Here is a 21,049-nt window from a genome sequence, read left to right as displayed (position 1 = left end):
GTACTGCGAATGGCTGAAAGCAAGGGGAAACTACAGCCGTAATTTTTCCCGAGGACATGCTGCTTTACTGTATGGTTAAATGATGATGGCATCCTCTTGGGTAAAATATTCCGGAGGTAATACAATCCCCCATTCAGATCTCCAGGTGGAGACTACTGAGGAAGACATCGTTATCAGCAGAAACAAAACTGGTGTTCTATGGATTGGAGCATGGAATGTCAGATAACTTAATTGGGCAAGTAGGTTAGAGAATTTAAATAGGGAAATGGATAGATTACAGTTAGATATAGTGGGAATTAGTGAAGTTCAGTGGCAGGATGAACAAGACTTCTGGTCAGGTGCATAAAGGTTTATAAATACAAAATCAAATATGGGTAATGCAGGAGTAAGGTTAATAATGAATAACAAAATAGGAATGCGGACAAGCTACTATGAACAGCTTAGTGAATGCATTACTGTAGTCAAGATAGATATCAAGCCCACACCTACCACAGTGGTGCAAGTTTATATGCCAACTAGCTCCGGAGATGTTGAAGATATTGAAGGTATGTGTGATGCGATAAAAGAAATTATTCAGATAGTTAAGGGAGACAAAAATGTAATAGTCATGGGGGACTGGAATAAATACAGTAGGAAAAGGAAGAGAAGGAAAAGTAGTAGGTGAACATGGACTGGGGGTAAGGAATGAAAGACCTAGCTGCCTGGTAGAACTTTGCACAAATCATAACTTAATCATAGCTAACACTTGGTTTAAGAATCATGAAATAAGGTCATATATATGGACGACACCTGGAGACACTGGAAGGCTTCCAATAGATTACATAACGGTAGGACAGAGATTTAGGAACCAGGTTTTAAACTGTAAGACATTTCCAGGGGCAGATGTTGACTCACACAATTTATTAGTTGTGAACTGTAGACTAAAAACGAAGAAATTGCTAAAAGATAGAAATTTAAGGATATGGGATCTGGATAATCTGAAAGAACCAAAGGCTGTAGACAGTTTCAGAGAGAGCATTAGGGATCAATTGACAAGAACAGCAGAAAGAGATGCAGTAAAAGAAGAATGGGTAGCTTAGAGAGATGAAATAATGAAGGTAGCAGAGGATCAAGTAGGTAAAATGACGAGGGCTAGTAGAAATCCATGGGTAATGGAAGAGATACTGAATTTAATTGATGAAAGGAGAAAAACAGAAATGCAGTAAATAAACCAGGTGAAAAGGAATATACCGTATTTACTCGAATCTAAGCCTCACTTTTTTTCCGGTTTTTGTAATCCAAAAAACCGCCTGCGGCTTAGAATCGAGTGCAAAGTAAGCGGAAGGTGCCGCCACAACTAACTTCTGCCGTCGAAAATATGTAGCGCTACAAAGGCTTGCTTTGCAGGCACAAAGATGAATACTGGCGCCAAAACCTTTGCGTCAGTAAAAAAAAAAAAAAAAAAAGAGAGAGAGAGAGAGAGAGAGAGAGAGAAGAAGAAGAAGAAGAAGAAGAAGAGAGTTTCGACCACTGCATTTTCATATATTAGCCAACGAAACAATGAAGTAAATACAAATTCCGTATTGTTCATCTTCGATGTAGCAGCATTTCAATGTACTACGAAAATCCGACGGGCAAGACTGTTCGGGGTTTTTGTCAATATGTCAATATGTTTTGTCTACCTGTGAGAAGAGATGGTTGCTAATAGGAACTTTTATGAATTGTGAATCACATGCAGTATTCTCTTCGCCATAAGAATAATACGAATATAAACATTTTGCGATGTATTCTTTCGTGTTTGCTGCTATCTCATTTAAATCCTATCTGCCTGATAAACTACGAAACTAGAGTGAGACAACAGCAAACGCGGAAGAATATACATATCATGTTTTGTTTATATTCGTATTATTCTTATGGCTAATAGTGATACATTCAGAAATGAAGCACGGCAATTGACTAGATTTTTAAATCTAAGATGACTAATTTCTGTGCAGAATGTAACGTAATGTACTAAAGCGGCGTCTGCAAAGATTTTCAAACGGGGAAACGTTTTCGCTAAACTCTCGTTCAGAACATCTTCTATCATACGCAGTCTATTATTTGGTTCTTGTTGATCATTACCAAAGAAAGCAGCAGTGTAAGTAACAATAAATAGCAGTTTCTTGCCATTGTTTCGGTAATGAGACAATTCCTCTCTCTCTTTTAGCCGCGGTAGTGCGCAGAAAAGCAAGCCATGCCGCGAGCGGCGACAGACCATGAACACGCACTATCAGAATGCGACAAACAATGCATGACACAGTACAGTAATGCATTTTCAGCTACCACATAGCAACGGCTACCTTGTAAAGCTTAACTGCTAAGCTTACGACTCGAACCAAACTACTGTAGTTGTATCGTCATTCATTCGACCTAAATTGTGTCTCATATTAAAATGGACCAACTTTGTTTCGATTTGGAGGTGCGGCCTAAAACTTTTCTCTCCTCTTGAATTTCGAGTCTCAAATTTCAGGTGCGGCTTAGATTTGGGAAATTTTTTTTCCCTTGATTTCGAGTCTCATTTTTCAGGTGTAGCTTAGATTCGAGTGCGGCTTAAGATTCGAGTAAAAACGGTAAATGTCTCTCAAAAATGAGATCAACAGGAAGTGCAAAATGGCTAAGCAGGGATGGCTAGAGGACAAATGTAAAAGATTGTAGAAGCATGTATCACTACTGCCTGTAAGAATATCAAGAGCTCAGATGGAATACCAGTCCTAAGCAAAGAAGGGAGAGCAGAAAGGTGGAAGGAGTATATAGAGTGTCTATACAAGGGCAATGTAATTGACGGCAATATTCTGGAAATGGAAGAGGACATAGATGAAGATGAAGTGGGAGATATGATACTGTGTGAAGACTTTAATAGAGCACTGAAAGACCTACGACAAAACAAGACCTATGACAAAACAAGACAACATTCCATTAGAACTACTGATAGCCTTGGGAGAGCCAAAACTCTTCCCTCTGGTGAGAAAGATGTTTTACACAGGCAAAATACCTTCAGATTTTAAGAAGGATACAATAATTCCAATCCCAAAGAAAGCAGGTGCTGACAGGTGTGAAAATTACTGAACTATCAGTTTAATAAGTCACGGTTGCAAAATACTAACACGAATTCCTGACAGACAAATGGAAAAACTGGTAGAAGCCAAACTTGGGGAAGATCAGTTTGAATTCCATTGAAATGTTGGAACACACGAGGCAATACTGACCCTACAACTTATCTTAGAAAATAAGTTAAGGAAAAGTAAACCTACGTTTGTAGCATTTGTAGACGTAGAGAAAACTTTTGACAATGTTGACTGGAATACTCTCCTTTAAATTCTGAAGTCGGCAGTAGTAAAATACAGGGAGCAAAAGACTATTTACAATTTGTACAGAAACCAGATTGCATTTGCAGTGGTTGAGAAAGCAGTGAGACAGGGTTGTAGCCAATCTCCGATGTTATTCAATCTGTATATTGAGCAGTAAAGGAAACCAAAGAAAAATTTGGAGTAGGGATTAAAACCCATGGAGAAGAAATAAAAACTTAGATGTTTGCTGATGACATTGTAATTCTGTCTGTCTGGAAGAGCAGCTGAACGAAATGGACAGTGCCTTGAAAGGAGGATATAAGTTTTGCTATTTGGGAAGCAAAATAACTGATGACTGTCAAAGTAGGAGGGATATAAAACATAGACTGGCTATGGGAAGGAAAGCGTTTCTGAAGAAGAGATATTTGATAACACTGAGTATGGATTTAAGTGTCAGGCAGTCCTTTCTGAAAGTATTTGTATGGAGTGTAGCCATGTATGGAAGTGAAACATGGACGATAAATAGTTTAGACAAGAGAATAGAAGCTTTCGAAATGGGGTGCTACAGAAGAATGCTCAAGATTAGAAGGGGAGATCATGTAACTAATGAAGAGGCACTGAATAGAATTGGGGAGAAGAGGAATTTGTGGCAGAACTTGACTAGAAGAAAGGATCGGTTGGTAGGCCACATTCTGAGGCATCAAGGGATTACCAATTTAGTATTGGAGGGCAGCATGGACATTAAAAATCAAAGAGGGAGACCAAGGGCCGACTGCACCAATGCCAATTAAAAGTTAACTGCAGTCAAGTCAGCAATTAACCCTGATTAAGTCGATATTAGGCGGTGGCATGTAGGTTGCAGTAGTTATTCGGAGATGTAGAGGCTTGCGCAGGATAGAGTAGCACGGAGAGCTGCATCAAACCAGTGTTTGGACTGAAGACGACGACGACGACGACAACGACAACGACAACAACAACAACAACAACAACAACAGAGAGGGGTTCAGAATACCCCAACACCTTTCCTCTATTATCAAATTAACTATACTTTGATGTCTCAGGTTGTGTCCTACTAACCAATCCCTCCTGTTTCAAGTTGGGTCATCAATTTCTAATTCACACAATTCAGTACCTACTATTTCTGTAGTTATTCCATCAGCCCATCTTATCTTTAACATTCTTCTATAGCACCACAATTTGAAAACTTTTAATATATTTGCAACTGTGAATATGGACAACCATCAGCTTAGAATGGAATGACAACAATGAAAATTTGTGCTGGACCAGGAATTGAACCTGGATATCTCCTTATTGCGAGCAGTGGCCTTACCATTTGGTTATCCATACATGACTCACAGCCAGACCCAAACTTCCCTGTGGCATCAACCATGTATCTACAACCTGTATTTCATGTATCTACAACCTGTACTTGTGTATCCATTATGTACATTTCCATTTAGGGAAAACATTTTACTTGAAAGTCGCTTGCCCAGTGTCGATGAGTACATTTAATGCATTTTATAAAAGATAAGAGTCGCCACAGTGCCTCTTCCTTTGGACATACTTGCATTGCATAATAATTCAGAATAACACAGGCACTGCAATATCATATTTAAAAAGCTTCTGCTTTCTTTTTGTCCGAATGTTTGTCATCCGGGTTCACTTTGGTACCAGCTACACTCCCGACAAACACCTTCAGAGAAGTCTACCTAATACCTAAATTTTAATAGAGGTTAGGCCCCACTTCCACAATCAAAGAATTTGTCAAACTACTATGTTCGTCAAATATTTGACTTTGTGCAGCACTGTTTGACATTTTTGTCAAACACAGAGCATGTACGAGAGAAATTTTGATTGATGGAAAATTTGACAAGATGGTGGACTTTGCATGTATTGATGTTTCGCCAGATATGTTTTGTGAGAAAGAGTTTATATTAATCTACCGCACTATATTGTGAGTTTCCAGAACAATGGAAACTATTATCAAGGTTAAAAACTAAATATCACTGGCAGTTAGCAAAATAGTGAATAGTGGAGGTATCAAATTTACCCAACCATATAGTATGCACAAAAAAGTTAAGAAGAAAATCAATATTCTATACACAGCATACAAATGGGAGAGGAAAATAAATAAATATCGAAGCTCTCCAGTTCTTCCATGGAGTTGTATGCTATATGTTCCCATGTTGTGATGAACTGTCATTAGAGGACCAAGAAGAAGAGAATAAATTTTCACACAGTTATATCTTCTTTTTCAATGTGAGGGCAAAGTAACTCTCAAATAAGTTATTAAAAAGTTTTGTACATTGCCAAAGCTGAGTGCGAGCATGTTGGAATGCCATGCAAGGGGCCCAGATTCAATTCCTGGCCGGGTCAGAGGTTTTCTCCGCCCGAGTGTTGCTTTCTTCATTTCATTCTCATCGACATGCAAGTCACCTAAGTGGCCTCAACCAAAAAGACTTGCACTAAGTGGCTGGGTTCCCTGTAGGTGGAGCTCCTGGCCTAGCCACACATCTGATCATTAAAAGTTTCACTGTCCATTCAGAGAAAGTTGGTATAATCATAAGAGCCCAACTGTAACATTTCATTTAAGAGGTTTTCACATATATATTTCTCCCTCACTTTAAACTATTCCCTAGACTAGAGTCTTCTTCCCCCCCCCCCCCCCCCCCCCCGTATCTCCTCCTCCTCTAAACATAGTGCCAGAGTCAATGATAGATATGCTTTATGTGAATTTTAGCCAATCCCACTAGTGTCAAAATACATATACAAAAATGTCTGCTTCAAGAGTGAGGTTAAACTGACAAATTTGCTGGCTCATGTGTGGGCTTGTTTGACAGATCTATGGATAGATAAGAGCAAAATTTGACAAGTTTGATCATGTACGGGGGACTTTAACAAATTTCTCTCTTTCAGAAATTCCTTTTTTGCTTAATGTCTGTATTAATGTCCTCTTTACTGTGGCTGAAGTCAGTTTTTTGCTGTCCAAATGAAGACCTCATCTATTACTATTAGTGCCCCATTCCCTAATCTAATACCCTCAACATCGCCTGACACCTGACTCATTCCTTTACCCTTGTTTTCCTTCGCTTGATGTTCATCTTGTAATATCTCTCAAGACACTATCCATTCCATTCAACTGCTCTTTCTTGTCCTTTGCTGTCTCTGATAGAGTTATATAATCAGCAAATCTCAACTTTTTACTTTCTTTTTCCTGAACTGTCAGGGATAGGCTACAACCCTGTCTCACACCCTTTTCAACCACTGTTTCATTTTAACATACTTCAACTCTTATAACTCTAATTTGGTTTTTGTTAAGTTGCAAATAATCTTTCACTCACTGTATTTTATCTCTGCTGTCTTCAGAATTTCAAAGAGTGTATTTCAGTCAACACTGTCAAAAGCTTTATCTAGATCTACAAGTGCTATAAATGTACATCTGCCTTTGTTCAACCAATCTTCTAAGGTAATTCACAGGGTTAGTATTGGCTCATGTGCAGTAGCCACCAGAAAGATCGCGGGAGGCGCACATCGGCACGGCACGTCACGGACGGTAGTTGCCGCAAATAGAGTCCTGTCCACCAGAGGGCATGCGAGAATTCGGCCGTGACCTCTGCCAGTGGAACAACAACAACTCAGGCAGCACGGGCCGTGCCCATTCAGTTCACATCGGGCATGCCTATGAGACAGTTCCCGGTCTACTCTGAAGTGCGACGGAAAACGTGAACCGTGTTACTACACAATTGGCGACGAGTAGGGCCGTTCTTTCGCGTGTTGCGTCATTGTTCCGGGTTCGCAGCTTATTCGCGGCATGGAGGACATAGTGCAGGTTTTGGTTGAGCAGCAGATTGAGCTCATGGCCACCATGAAACAAGTGCTTCCGGCGTTGCTCTCCACGCCATCTGCTCCAGCGCTGTTCCCTCCTCCCTTTCCCCAGTATGACGAGATGGCGGAGGATTGGGACGCGTATGAACATTGCCTTCGGCAGCATTTCCAGGCGTTTCATGTTGCCGATGCGGAGGTATGTCGTGCTCTTTTCTTGTCTTGGATATCTCCCTTGCTGTACCAAGTTTTGCGGCAGCTAGCGCCGTTGCAGGAACCCTCGTCCTTGTCTTTTGACGCATTGTGTTCATTACTGACTTCATATTATCGCTGCTGCATGCATGTTGTGGCGGCTAGGGTCGAGTTCTATCAATGCAAGAAGCAGCCCCATCAGTCTTACCGGGCGTGGGCCGCTACCCTGCACGGTCTTAGTCGCAAGTGTCATTTTGTCACGGAGCAGTCGCGAGAGTCGTATGCCCACGTTATGGTGTGCGACGTCATTGTTCGTTCGGCACCTGATAGGGAGGTCCGGCAACGGGCCCTGCAGTTAGAAGACCCTTCCCTCGAGGAAGTCCTGTCCACTGCTCAATCGTATGAAGTCTCTCACGCCGCCGGTCAACAGTTGGAAGCGTGTGGTGCGACGTCGCGGCGGTTCAGGGCGGCACAGCCGTGTCCACTGCATCCAGGGTGGACGACGTGCGAGCCATACAATCTGGCCATTACAGCCGCTCCCGCACGGCGTGCAAACAGAGTTCCAGCCGCCGGCCCCTGTTACCGTCCTGTGCGTCGTGCTATATACATCACGATCAGTCGGAGTGCCCCCAGCGTTGGGCCGTTTGTCGCAAATGTAATAAAAAAGGACACGTTGCTAAAGTTTGCCGCTCAGCCTCAAAAGAATCGAAGGAAGCAGTTACAGAGGACATGGACGTTGACATTCAGGAAGTTTCATCGGGCCAGGCTCCCGACGCATCGGCACACAAACTCGTTATTGAGGTGTCGGTTCGGTCGCGCCGATTACAACTGCAAGTAGATACGGGTGCGGCAGTTTCTTTGTTGAATGCACAAACTTACTCCGACCTTGGGTCGCCCCCGTTGGCGCCAGTTTACTGGCGTCTATGCGGTTATGGTAAACAGTTCATTCCCCTACTGGATCAATTCACTACCAACGAGACTTACAAATCAGTCACTCGGCCTATTACTTTTATTGTTGTCAGTGATGCGAACTCCGCTAACCTTTTTGGCTTGGATGCCTTTCAAGCTTTCGGTTTTTCTATCACTGACACCATACAGTTGGTCTCCGAAGACGTTCCATATCAATCATTAGAATCTTTGATCTTTGACTTTCCGGAGATCTTTGAGGAGGGCCTGGGGCGTGTTTCAGACTTTGAAGCTCACTTCACGTTGAAGGCATCGGCTCGCCTGCGTTTTCTACGCGCGAGGCATATCCCCTTGGCTCTCTGCCCTCAGGTAAAAGAAGAGCTAGACCGGCTGACAGCCCTAGGGGTCGTTCTTCCCATTTCTTCTTCATAATTGTCAGGAAACCCTTGGGAAAATTATGTCTTTGTGGCGATTTCAAGGCCACCATTAATTCCCAATTGGTGGTGGACACCTATCCTTTGCCTCATGCTGATGAATTGTTCTTCGCCGTGGCGGAAGGCCACTATTTTTCGAAAATCGATCTTTCGGAGGCTTATCATCAGATACCTCTTGATGAGGACTCCAAACGGCTGGTGGTTGTCAACACCCCGTTTGGCCTTTACCAATAGCAGCGGTTGGCCTTCGGATATCCAGTGCCCCGGCGATATTCCAGTGTTATCTTGAGCACAATCCCTCTTTGTATTAATTACCTGGACGACATAGTTGTCACAGGCCGCAGCACGAAGGAACACTTGCACAACCTTCGCATCCTCTTTCTCAAATTCAGGTCCGTGGGCTTGCGGTGCAACCTGCATAAGTCAAACTTTTTCCAACCGTCCATTGAGTATGTGGGCTATACAATCTCTCGGCACAGCGTCCAGCCGCTAGGAAGTTTGGTCCAAGGTATCGTCGACCTTCCACGGCCCGCTTCGCTGAAGGAGTTACAAGCTTTTTTAGGCAAGATTGCCTATTACCACCGGTTCATTCCCAGAGCTTCCACCATTGCCCACCCCCTGTACTGCCTTCTGCGCAAGGGTGTTCCTTTTGATTGGTCGCCTGCATGCGAGCGAGCGTTCACCTCGTTGAAAGGCCTCCTCAAGTCAGCGCCGTGTTTGGCTACTTTTGACCCTCATAAGCCACTGGTCCTGGCTACAGATGCTTCGCAGTATGGGGTGGGGGCGGTCCTGGCCCATTGCAACGCAGATGGTTCCAAGCAGCCACTGGCGTTTGCGTCTAAAACTCTTAGTCCTGCACATGCCCATTACTCCCAGGTGGAAAAAGAGGCTTTGGCCATTGTCTACGCTGTTACCAAGTTTCACCCTTTCTTGTATGGCACGAAGTTTCAGTTAATCACTGACCATAAGCCGTTAATATCGTTATTTGGTCCCGCCTCTCAGATTCCGGATAGGGCGGCCCACAGACTACAGCGCTGGGCCTTGTTCCTCTCTAAGTACCATTATGACATTCATTTTCGCCCTACTAGACACCATGCCAATGCAGATGCTCTTTCCCGTCTACCGGTGGGCGCAGATCCTAAGTTCAATCGAGAGGAGATTATGTGTTTTCATTTGGATGTGGCGCCCCGCCAAGCGGTTGATGGCTTCCCGATCACTAGTTCTAGAGTCGCCAGGGAAACGGCAGCTGACCCGGTTCTCCGGCAAGTAGTTTGCCTCATTCAGCAGGGGTGGTCATCCCGACCTTCAGGCCAGGCCTCAGACCCTCTTCGTAATTATTTTGTTCTACAAGACCGCCTCTCTGTCTTGGAAGGAGTTCTCCTTCTGGCTACCGATGATACAGCTCCTCGCGTAGGTTGTTCCTGCGAGTTTGCGAAGGGAAGTCCTCATGTTATTACATGAGGGGCACTGGAACCTTGGCTCGCAGACATGTGTACTGGCCCGGTATTGACAGAGAAATTGAGCACTTGGTGGCCGCCTGTTCACAGTGTGCGAGCCAACAGGCATCTCCCAGGTCAGCGTTCTCTTCATGGCCGCCTGCAACCCAGGCACAGGAACGTGTTCACATCAATTTTGCAGGCCCGTTTCTCAGTGGCTTTTGGCTCATTGTCATTGATGCTTATTCCCGATTTCCATATGTGGTTCACTGCTCCTCAACCACTTCAGAAATTGTAATCCAGGCAGTAGCAAAAATCTTTTCTGTGGAAGGTCTGCCAGTCACCCTGGTCTCGGACAATGGACTTCAGTTTATGTCGCAGACCTTCCAGGATTTTTGTAGACACTTCGGTATTCGGCACGTTTGCTCTCCCCCCTTTCATCCACAATCGAATGGGGAAGCCGAGTGCATGGTGCGCACATTTAAGACGCAGATGAAAAAGTATGTGCACGAATTTCCTGTGGAGGAGGCGTTGACATTTTTCCTGACGGTTTACCGGACCACACCTATGGGAGAACGCAGCCCCGCAGAGCTCCTCCACGGGCGCCAACCTAGGACTCTGTTGCACCTCCTCCGGACCAGTCCTCGCCAGTCTTCGCAAAACGGAGTACCCGGCTTTCCACTGGGTATGTCGGTCTGGGCACGTGGGTTTGGTCACAATCCACGTTGGATACCGGCGGTGGTCCTGGGCCGAAATGGCCGCCGGCTTTATACCTTGCAGACGGGGGACTGGGAGGTACGTCGTCACCAAAATCAGCTACGACCACGTTTGGGCACCCACCCTCCGACCCCTTGGGCACTGGTTCTCCATTGTCGGCACCTGTGTTGGTTTCTCAGGGGACGCTACCACCCCTCCCCCCTGGGATTCCGCCGCACTGCGATGGCTCTCAGCCTTGGCAGCCTTCAGTAGCTCCAGCACCGGCATCGCCATCGTTAGCGATGCCCCAGCAAGAGCCGGCCCCCATCGCAGGCCCGGTTTCTCAGGAGGCTGGTTCACCTGTCGTCGTCCCTTCCCCATCGTCCCCGCCATTGGGTCTTGCCCTTCCTGGGGTGGACCAGGATCCAGAGTTCGACGGCCTGTCTCCCGTTCTGTCCCAGGCTCCGGTGGTGGGACGACGGGAGCCTCTTCGTGTGGGTCACTTCCAGCCGTATTCGAAGGTTCCGTCACGAGGGTTGGCAGATCCCCTCGACTCCAGCCTTCCGACGGACGTGGAGGTCATTACTCCTGCACTAGGCTCCACCTACCGACGCAGTGGATCACAGTGGCTTCACCCCCTGAAGGAGGAGGAGTGCAGTAGCCACCAGAAAGATCGTGGGAGGCGCACATCCGCATAGCGTGTCACGGACGGTAGTTGCCGCAAATAGAGTCCCGTCCACCAGAGGGCACGCGAGAATTTGGCCACGACCTCTGCCAGCGGAACAACAACTCAGGCAGCATGGGCCATGCCCATTCAGTTCACATCGGACATGCCTATGAGACAGTTCCCGGTCTACTCTGAAGTGCGACGGAAAACATGAACCGTGTTACTACATCATGTGTACCTATATTTCTTTGGAATCCACACTGATCTTCCCCAAGATAATTTGGTCAATATTTTGCAACTATGACTTATTAAACTTACGGTTGAGTAATGTTCACATCTATCAGCACTTACCTTCTTTGGAACTGGAATTATTAGGCTCTTCTTAAGGTCTGAGGGTATTTTTTTAGTCTCATATAAAATGCACACCAGTGGGTTAGCTTTGGTGGGGCTACCTTCCCACGAACCTCCATAATTCTAATGGAAAGTGTGGTCTTTCCCACAGGCTTTGTTTCCACTTATGTCTTTCAGTGATGTGTCAAATTCTTTTCACAATATCACACGCCCATCTCAACTTCACCTGCTTCCTCTTCTCTTTCTATTATATTGCCTTCAAGTTTGTTCCTTTTATACAGAGCCTCTTTCTACTCCTTCCAAACTTCCAGCTTTCCCTTCTTTGCTTAGTACTGGTCTACCTTCTGAGCTCTTGATATTCATTCACCTGGTTTTTTTCTCTCCACAGGTCTCTCTAATTTTTCTATAAGAAGCATCTATATTTCTTCAACTCATGCACGTTTTTACAGTCTTGTATTTGTGTCCTAACAATTATTGCTCAGCAACTCTGAATTTTCTTCAATTTCATTTTTAACTGTATGTATTCCCTTTGGCCTGCTTCACTAGTTACATTTTTATATTTTATTCTTTTGTCAGCTAAATCTAATACCTCCTGTGCTATCCAAGGACTGTAGGCAACACAGATGAATATGTAATTTGTAAACATGCAGCCACCACTGCTTGGGACTGTAGGTACCTGCAAAAGCGACAACTACATCAACGAAGCTGTGGAACTAGAAGTGGTAATTTCCCTTCAGCACACTCCTGCAGCTTTATTCCAACAGGCCAATACTCATCTAAGCAATGGCAAGAAAACTGTAAAGACATCTTTGCCACAAAACAGATACACCTTCTTCCTTGGCCAATCCATTCACCAAGCATGTCATACACCAAACAAATTTCCTCAACTGGCAATTAGCTCTCCAGAAACAGAATTCAGGTTTGGACTATGACAGAAACTGCAGTGTGTCAAGCCTCAGACACATATTTAGTCTGCCTGATAAGGTGCACGACATGTGGAGCAGCATGTAGTCACTTTAGTAAAACACTGATTGTGGACAGACAATATTTTCTTGCTCTGTACATTTTATCATTTGACTGTATCACAATGGATCATACATAGCCAAAATTCTATTCAATTTTGATTATTCCTTCATGGAACAGAGAAATTTCCACATGCACTTTTGAGGAAATCACAAACTGTTTTAAATCACAGCTCAACTGAGTCTATGCTGAAAAAGATGTGTTTCTATAAAGACATATAAAAAAGATTTCATAAGAATCACTAGAAAATATACCAGAATATGGACACAAGGGTACCAAGACTCTTAAAGCAGCAATGAAGACTGGGAACACACTATATTTGAAAAGAAAACCATAGTTTAATATTTATGAAACTAGAACTCACCAGTGAATGGTTAAATCTTTCCCCGTATTTATGAAACTAGAACTCACCAGTGAATGGTTAAATCTTTCCCCGTCTTCACAGATGACGTGTCTTGAGGAGTTAAAAATACATACTGGAATCCATTACTATTGGCATGGAACAGTAGCAAGTCCATAACAATCTGTCTGTTAACCTTGTCCTGTTGGAAAAGATTTGATGATAAAGTTTTACACCAATTACAGAAACTGTTTACGTTTTGAAATATTATGAGAATTTCTCACACAATCCAAGCTTAATGGCTAATTCTAATGATTACATAACTATATATTTCGGCAATGCAGTGAAGTAGAAAAATATCAAATGTTGCACTCATAAACTACTATACATGTTAAAATGACAGTGAGGAGAAACTTAGTTGCTTTGTTCTACATAAATGTACAGTCTAGTAGCACAATTTTCTCAGATTGTCCATTATTAGACAGAACATTTGTTGGCAATGTATTAACAGCTGATCCTAAACCTTACATGTGAAGCTACAAAAAGCTATAAAATACATATATATAACTTAAAATTGGCTTTATTATGAAAATGTGTGCAGTTATCTACAAAGTTTTAATCTTCTATTCCTATGACCAGAGACCTATTCTGAAAGAGAACAGAGATTTACTTCCACTTTTGCCTTCTATTAGGCTCTCACGACAGCATTGTCAACCATTCTAAAGCTGTACCATCCAGTCCAGAGGCAGACAATGGATGATGGAAGTTAAGTACTTACATCTTCAATAATATTTCAAATTACTAGACCAAAAGAGAAGACAATTTAAGCCACTTTGCATAACAAATATTTATTTCCACTTCCCTCATGTTCTCTTTGTTAGCTCCATTTGTTGGTAAAACTTATTAGTTTTAAAAACTTATTGGTTTTAAAGTCAAATCATTTATTGTAGTTTTAAGTGAACCCCACATGAAAATACTTACTTAAATGATCAAATAGCAAATTTAGCAGATGTTAGAGTAAATTCAAACATTAGTCCCATGTTTCTAAAAATGAGGGCAATGTAGTGTGGCCTGTCAGAGACTCAACAGTGCAGGAGAAGGCAGCATTTTGGTACACGACAAAATTATATATCAATAACAACAGTTCTATAGTACATAAACACAAGGTATGAACCTTGTCAATGTCTGCACAACATAAAGCAACACTTTAAGCAATCCCAACTTCCAGAAACATTTCCCAACAATCTACCAACATTTTAAATTGCTTAGTAATCAACATTTTCTTGATTAGTGCTAGTATACTTTCCTAATGTAGACTGGCACTGGCACTGGCAAGGAAAGCATTTCTGAAGAAGAGAAATTTGTTAACATCGAGTATAGATTTAAGTGTCAGGAAGTCGTTTCTGAAAGTATTTGAATGGAGTGTAGCCATGTATGGACGTGAAACGTGGACGATGAATAGTTTAGACAAGAAGAGAATAGAAGCTTTCAAAATGTGGTGCTACAGAAGAATGCTGAAGATTAGATGGGTAGATCACATAACTAATGAGGAAGTATTGAATAGGATTGGGGAGAAGAGAAGTTTGTGGCACAACTTGACCAGAAGAAGGGATCGGTTGGTAGGACATATTCTGAGGCATCAAGGGATCACCAATTTAGTATTGGAGGGCAGCGTGGAGAGTAAAAATCGTAGGGGGAGACCAAGAGATGAATACACTAAGCAGATTCAGAAGGATGTAGGTTGTAGTAGGTACTGGGAGATGAAGAAGCTTGCACAGGATAGAGTAGCATGGAGAGCTGCATCAAACCAGTCTCAGGACTGAAGACCATAACAACAACAACTTTCCTAAGCCTACTAACATTTCCAAAACTAAATCTTTTTAGGTGAGACTGCTTTTATACCAAACACATAGCTCTTTTAACATATTAGATTCCATTTATTGCTGGAAGTAACTTGCTCACACTGCTATCATCTGAAACAGTATCTAGCTCAATCTTATTCCTCCTGTTCATGGGGCCACCTTACAGATAGCTGCTCAACCATGGAATGAGATATAACAAGAAAGAGATAAATTTTGTTTAAACCATTATCCGATGAATAACATGAAATGTAATAGAAACAAGCATTTTTTCCTGTTCCTAAATATAAAACATTCTAATTTTAGGGCATAAGCGATGACTGGTAGTTATTTAATGTTAAAATTAGATACTGTCTTTTTCAGAGTTCATGTGTATTTCAACTAGTTTAAAGAAATAGTTCAATTCCCATGTTAAGAAATGGGTGTTTCATGTTCGCGCACTGCCGACCTCAACGATTAAACCATATTGTGCACAGTATCATTGTGGTAGTAATGGCTGAACACTGTGTTTCATTACCGGTAATGTGTATTTTTGTTACAAGAGTGCCACTATTGAAAATATAAATGCATTATGTGATTTAAATTTCAAATAGGCGTCACAGTGTAAACTTAGCTTGTACTGCATATGAACTTAAGAAAATATTATTAAATATTGCCATAATTGTTTGGACACTGTTTTTGTAAGTCATTAGACAAGTTTTTGCATTCAGAGAAAGATCTATATGACTATTTATAGAGCTGTAATTCACCTCGCTGCATTTTTTTTGACGTTTCCTCCAAAATTCTCAGAAAATATCGAGTGAGAACAATTCTTTCTCTGTTCATTCTATCCTAAGCTTAGTGATGCACACATGTGCTAAAGCAATACATAAAAGAAAAATGTTGAAGCCTGCACTGACTACTTTCAAGAAGGCATGGCAATTTGAAACTGGAGTGTTTTATGCTCTTGATGAATCAGTTTTTTTTTTCTTTTTTTACTTTCTTCTTTTCTTTTTTAGGTAAACATTGCAATAGCAGAATTTCACTGGATTCTGTGTGGTGGTGGGAGGAAACTAAACAGACCCACAACACAGTCATAAACCTTTCCTCCACAATCCTTAGCCCACAAATATCAGTCCTTTCCAAAAGCCTCACCTTTTGCCCCACTCCCAAATTCAGTCATGCAGGGCTTGTTAAAGACCTTCTCTCCTTCTCCTGGTCCCTACAGTGGAAACCCTTTTTCACCACCAACCCTACCAATCAGACTCAACCAAAGACCAATATTGAACCTTGCCTAACTCAGTTCACTCCTCCATCCAACCGTGACCCATCCCCACTGCCCTCAAACCACACCCTGTTAACTTCCCAGAATTTCTTAACTTCAAACCTTGCCTCATCATCACTCCCCAAATCCCTCAGCATGCAGACTAACCTTACATCCACAGAAAGATTCACAGTCCACCATCTAAAACCTTGTAATCCTAGCTGCGCACAAAGGCTCCACCACTGTTGCTTTGAACCACAAGCATTACCTGGTGGAAGGACTCTGCCAGCTGTCAGATACTTCCACCTACAAACCTTGCCACAGTGACCCCATTCCATTAATCCAGCAGGATCTCCAGTCACTACTCAAATCTTTAGGCTCATCCCAGAACCACCTTTCCCCAGAGTCCATCTTTCTATTCACCCCTACCACTCCCCGCACTCCTACCTTCTACATGCTTCCTAAAGTCCATAAACCTAACCACACAGGACACCCCATTGTGGCTGGTTACTGTGATCCCACTGAGAGAATCTCTGCTCTTACAGACCAACACTTTCAACCTACTACCTGGAACCTTTCCAACCTACTACCTGGAACCTACCCAACTATATAAATGATACCAACCATTTCCTCCATTGACTCTCCACAGTTCCTGTCCCTTTACCACACAGTGCCCTGCTCATCACTATTGATGCCACCTCTTCATACACTAACATTCCTAATGCCATGGCCTTACTGCTGTTGAACACTACCTTTCCCAACACCCAATGGATTCCAAACCAACAACCTCCCTCCAGGTCACAATGACCAACTATATTCTCACCCACAATTACTTCTCCTTTGAAGGCTCAACCTACAAAAAAATCCGCGATATGGCTATGGTGACCCGCATGGCCCCATCCTATGCCAACCTATTCATGGACCATCTTGAGGAATCCTTCCTAAAAACTCAGAATCCTAAACCCCTCACCTGGTTCAGATGCACTCATGACATCTTTGCTATTTGGATCGAAGATGAGGATACCCTATCCACATTCCTCCAAAACCTCAGCAACTTCTCCTCGATTTTCTTCACCTGGTTCTACTCAACACAACAAGCCACCTTTCTAGATGTTGACTTCCACCTCAAAGATGGCTACATCAGTACCTCCATCCATATCAGACCTACTAACAACCAGCAATACCTCCACTTCGACAGCTGCCACCCGTTCCATGCCACGAAGTCCCTTCCGTACAGCCTAGCCACCTGTGGTCGTCGCATCTGCAGTGATGAGCAGTCCCTGTCGAAATATACCAAGAGTCTCACTGAAGCCTTCACTGACCGTAATTATCCTCCCAACCTCGTACAAAAACAAATCTACCATGCCTTATCTTTCCAGTCCTCCACCACCTCCCAAAGTCCCACTGTCTGGCCACAGAGGAGCATTTCCATCGTAACTCAGTACCACCCACGACTGGAGCAACTGTATTACATTCTCTGCCATGGTTCTGATTACCTCTTGTCATGCCCTGAAATGAGAAATGTTCTGCCCACTATCATTGCCACCCCTCCCACAGTGGTATTCTGCCGTCCACCAAACCTATACAATATACTCGTCCAGCCTTACACAACTCCTGCTCTCAATCCCTTACCTCATGGCTCTTACCCCTGTAATAGAACTAGATGCAAGACCTGTCCCATACATCCTCATACCACCATCTACTCCAGTCCGGCCACTAACATCACTTATCCCATCAAAGGCAGGGCTACCTGTGAAACCAAACATGTGATTTACAAGCTAAGCTGCAAACACTGTGCTGCATTCTGTGTAGGCATGACAACCAACAATCCACATGAATGACCACCGACAAACTGTCCTTCATTTCAATGACTGTTACACAGCCTGTGCCAGATGTATCCTTCCCACCAACACCAGCTTTTCTGAATTTTGCAGGTGGGAATTTCACCTGCAATACATCATACGTTCCCGTAACCCTCCTGGCCTCAACCTTTGTTAGTCACTGTCCTCACCCATCCAGCCCATTCCCTGTTCTCATTCCAGTACCATACAGCCATCATTCCATCAGCATACCCAGTCTTCTTATTTCTCTCCTTTTCTGCCACTTCTCCCCTCCCCTCCCTCCCCACCTCTCCCCTGCCCTCAGTCTAATCTGCAGCACTTTACTGTCTGCCACCCTCACCATACTCTCCCTCCCCCTCCTCACCCCAGCCTCCTCCTTACACATACCCAGTCACCACTCCCATCATGCCCTGGTGCTGCTGCTTGCAGTGTGATTTCAGTTGCCAAAGACTGCAGTCGTGTGTGTGAGTTGCATTTGTGTGTGTGTGTGTGTGTGTGTGTGTGTGTGTGTGCGCGTGTGTGTGTGTGTGTGTGTGCGCGTGCGTGCGTGCGTGCGTGGGTGTGTGTGAGTGAGTGCATGCATGCGCATTTGTGTCTATTGTTGACGAAGGCCAATGGCCAAAAGCTTTAATTGTGAGAGTCTTTTTTGTAGCGCCTATCTGCAACTCAGCATCTCTGCTATATGACCAGTTGCAACTTTCCTTCTCATAATATTGTTACATTCCACCCTGGATTATCCATTGTTTGAATTCACAGAATACTAATATCTGCCGTGTGTGTGTGTGTGTGTGTGTGTGTGTGTGTGTGTGTGCATCCACACTTTATGAATAAAGCCCTCTACATTGCTTAATATAATTCTTTATCGGTAAAATGATTTTGGCTACCGCCATCATCAGATCAGGATTAGAAGAATATAAGAATGAGAGGTCTTTGTGATTCACTAACATGCTAAAAAAAGATGAAAAATTAGAAAGTTCATTTTTGTTCAAGTTTTAAAAAGTTTACTAACCAAATGTTCACTGTCAGCATCAATAAAAATCTATGTCTAAGTGAGGCATCAACTAGGTGAAAATAATGTGGTGAATGTTATAAAACCTATGTCTAAGTGGGGTGTCAACTGTCAATATGGCTCAGAAAAATTTATGAAGACACAAGTTCTAGCTGAGAGGTGACACTAGGATGGTGGATGTTGTCTTGTCTCCCTCTTCTCACTCCTAAGTCATAAAATGACAGACATTCTTTTTTATTATTAACATCCTAAGTTAAATTATTAAACACAATTTAAATGGGTAAAAATTAACTTTTCCGCTGGAAACACTAAGCTGATGTGGATCTCTCTTAAATATGACAAGTACTGTTCATCAGCCTGCTTGACAGTGATATCCGTGCAACAGGTAAACAAAACTTTAGCATTGAATATGTTCTGCTTTAACATGCTGTTGTTATTAACAAAATTGTACTTGGCCTTATAATTACTTGTGTCCGATACATAAAAGCTGTGCCCCCTGAGATGAAATTTGGCCAAACAATGTACAAAAATGTGTAGACTACTAAAACAGATTACAAAGAACAAAACAATTTCATACTAAATTAATATATTTTGGAGGGCAGCTTCATATTATGGAAGAACTAGTAACTTGCCCCTAAAAGCAGGTTGATTACACCAGACAGCCCGGAGGAGCTGCACTGGTGCAGCACACAATGTAATACAGTGAACATCTCTAAAGTGCTGCAAGTTTCTTCTCTAGAGACTAAAAGATGAATAAAATCTGTAAAATGTGGGATTATACTCCTTCACATAAATGTTAAAGGACACTCTGTACACAGAACGAGCGAGCATCATCTACCAATTGTCTTTCAAGTGTCACCATGTTACAGATATAATGTGGGTATCTCAACTTGAGGGAAACTATCATTGTCCCAGACAAATGATACATGCAACAATGTTTTAATGCCAGAGAAGTGAAGCATTTATCAATTCACAGCTGAACAACTACAAACAGTGAGCAGACATCATCTAGAAGCACTCACTCGAGATGCGTTACAAAAGCTACTGCCCCAGACATGTATCACTGCTCACTGTGTGTCACAGGACACTGAGATTGGCATGGATGCAGCAACACCACCACTGAATGCCCGAAGAATGTATAGGTGTCTTTCAGTGTGATGAATTATGATACATGCCAACAACTAGCTGAACTGCTAAGTGGCAATGCTATTCAAGCTAAATGATGGGGACATTCTTGCATAGGGAATGTTTATAGTGACTGTACTGGGGCTTTTAGTACTTCTGCCGTCAAATCTCACCAGTAAACAATACAATGCACACTTCCACTAGCAGCACTTTACCATCCCTCCCCACTACCCTGGTATGCCTCCCCCTCCCTTCCCCAGCATCCTCCTTACCCCGACCCAATTTCCTCTCCCATCATGCGCTGCTGCTCGCAGTCTGGCTTCAGCTTCCAGAGACTGTGGTCATGTCTGTCTGAGTTGCATATATTATCTATTTTTGACAAAAGCTTTGTTGGTCGAAAGCTCACTTTCCGACAGTCTTTTTGTTGTGCCTATCTGGACTCAGCATCTCCGAATATTGCAGCAAACAATACAGAAGCCTTATGACAGATCAAGTGCATCCATTCATTCTCCTTCAGTATCTCATAGACTACCTGTACCTTTTGCAAGTGGGTTCACTGTCCTGTCATGATTGTGTCAGAATAGTTTGAGGAACTCTCCACAGACATGAAGGTGCTTGTGTCACTGTTATGTCACTTGACTTCAATTCTACTGAGTACATCTCATACACCATTGAGCAAGATGTGAGTGAGCACTGTGATCTCCACTTGGATCCCAACAGAAAGAGAATACAAAATAACAGCCTGTAAAAAACAACTCTACAATATGTTAGCATTAATTATGTTAGTAAAACTTTGAGCT

General features: G+C 43.0%; 1 protein-coding gene across 2 annotated transcripts in view; it reads right to left on the bottom strand.

Moving 5' to 3' along the window:
- The window catches only part of LOC126190758 (structural maintenance of chromosomes protein 6), a 221,183-nt gene that overhangs the window by 19,492 nt on the left and 180,642 nt on the right, over window positions 1-21,049 (bottom strand). For both annotated transcript variants that reach the window (XM_049931273.1, XM_049931274.1), the window contains exon 19: window positions 13,244-13,374. In XM_049931273.1, the coding sequence (XP_049787230.1) occupies window positions 13,244-13,374 (131 nt within the window). The remainder of the gene's footprint in view (window positions 1-13,243; window positions 13,375-21,049) is intronic.

This window comes from Schistocerca cancellata, chromosome 6 (assembly GCF_023864275.1).
Source record: "Schistocerca cancellata isolate TAMUIC-IGC-003103 chromosome 6, iqSchCanc2.1, whole genome shotgun sequence".
NCBI classification, from domain to species: Eukaryota; Metazoa; Arthropoda; class Insecta; order Orthoptera; family Acrididae; genus Schistocerca; species Schistocerca cancellata.
This window is presented reverse-complemented; position numbering and strand designations above follow the sequence as displayed.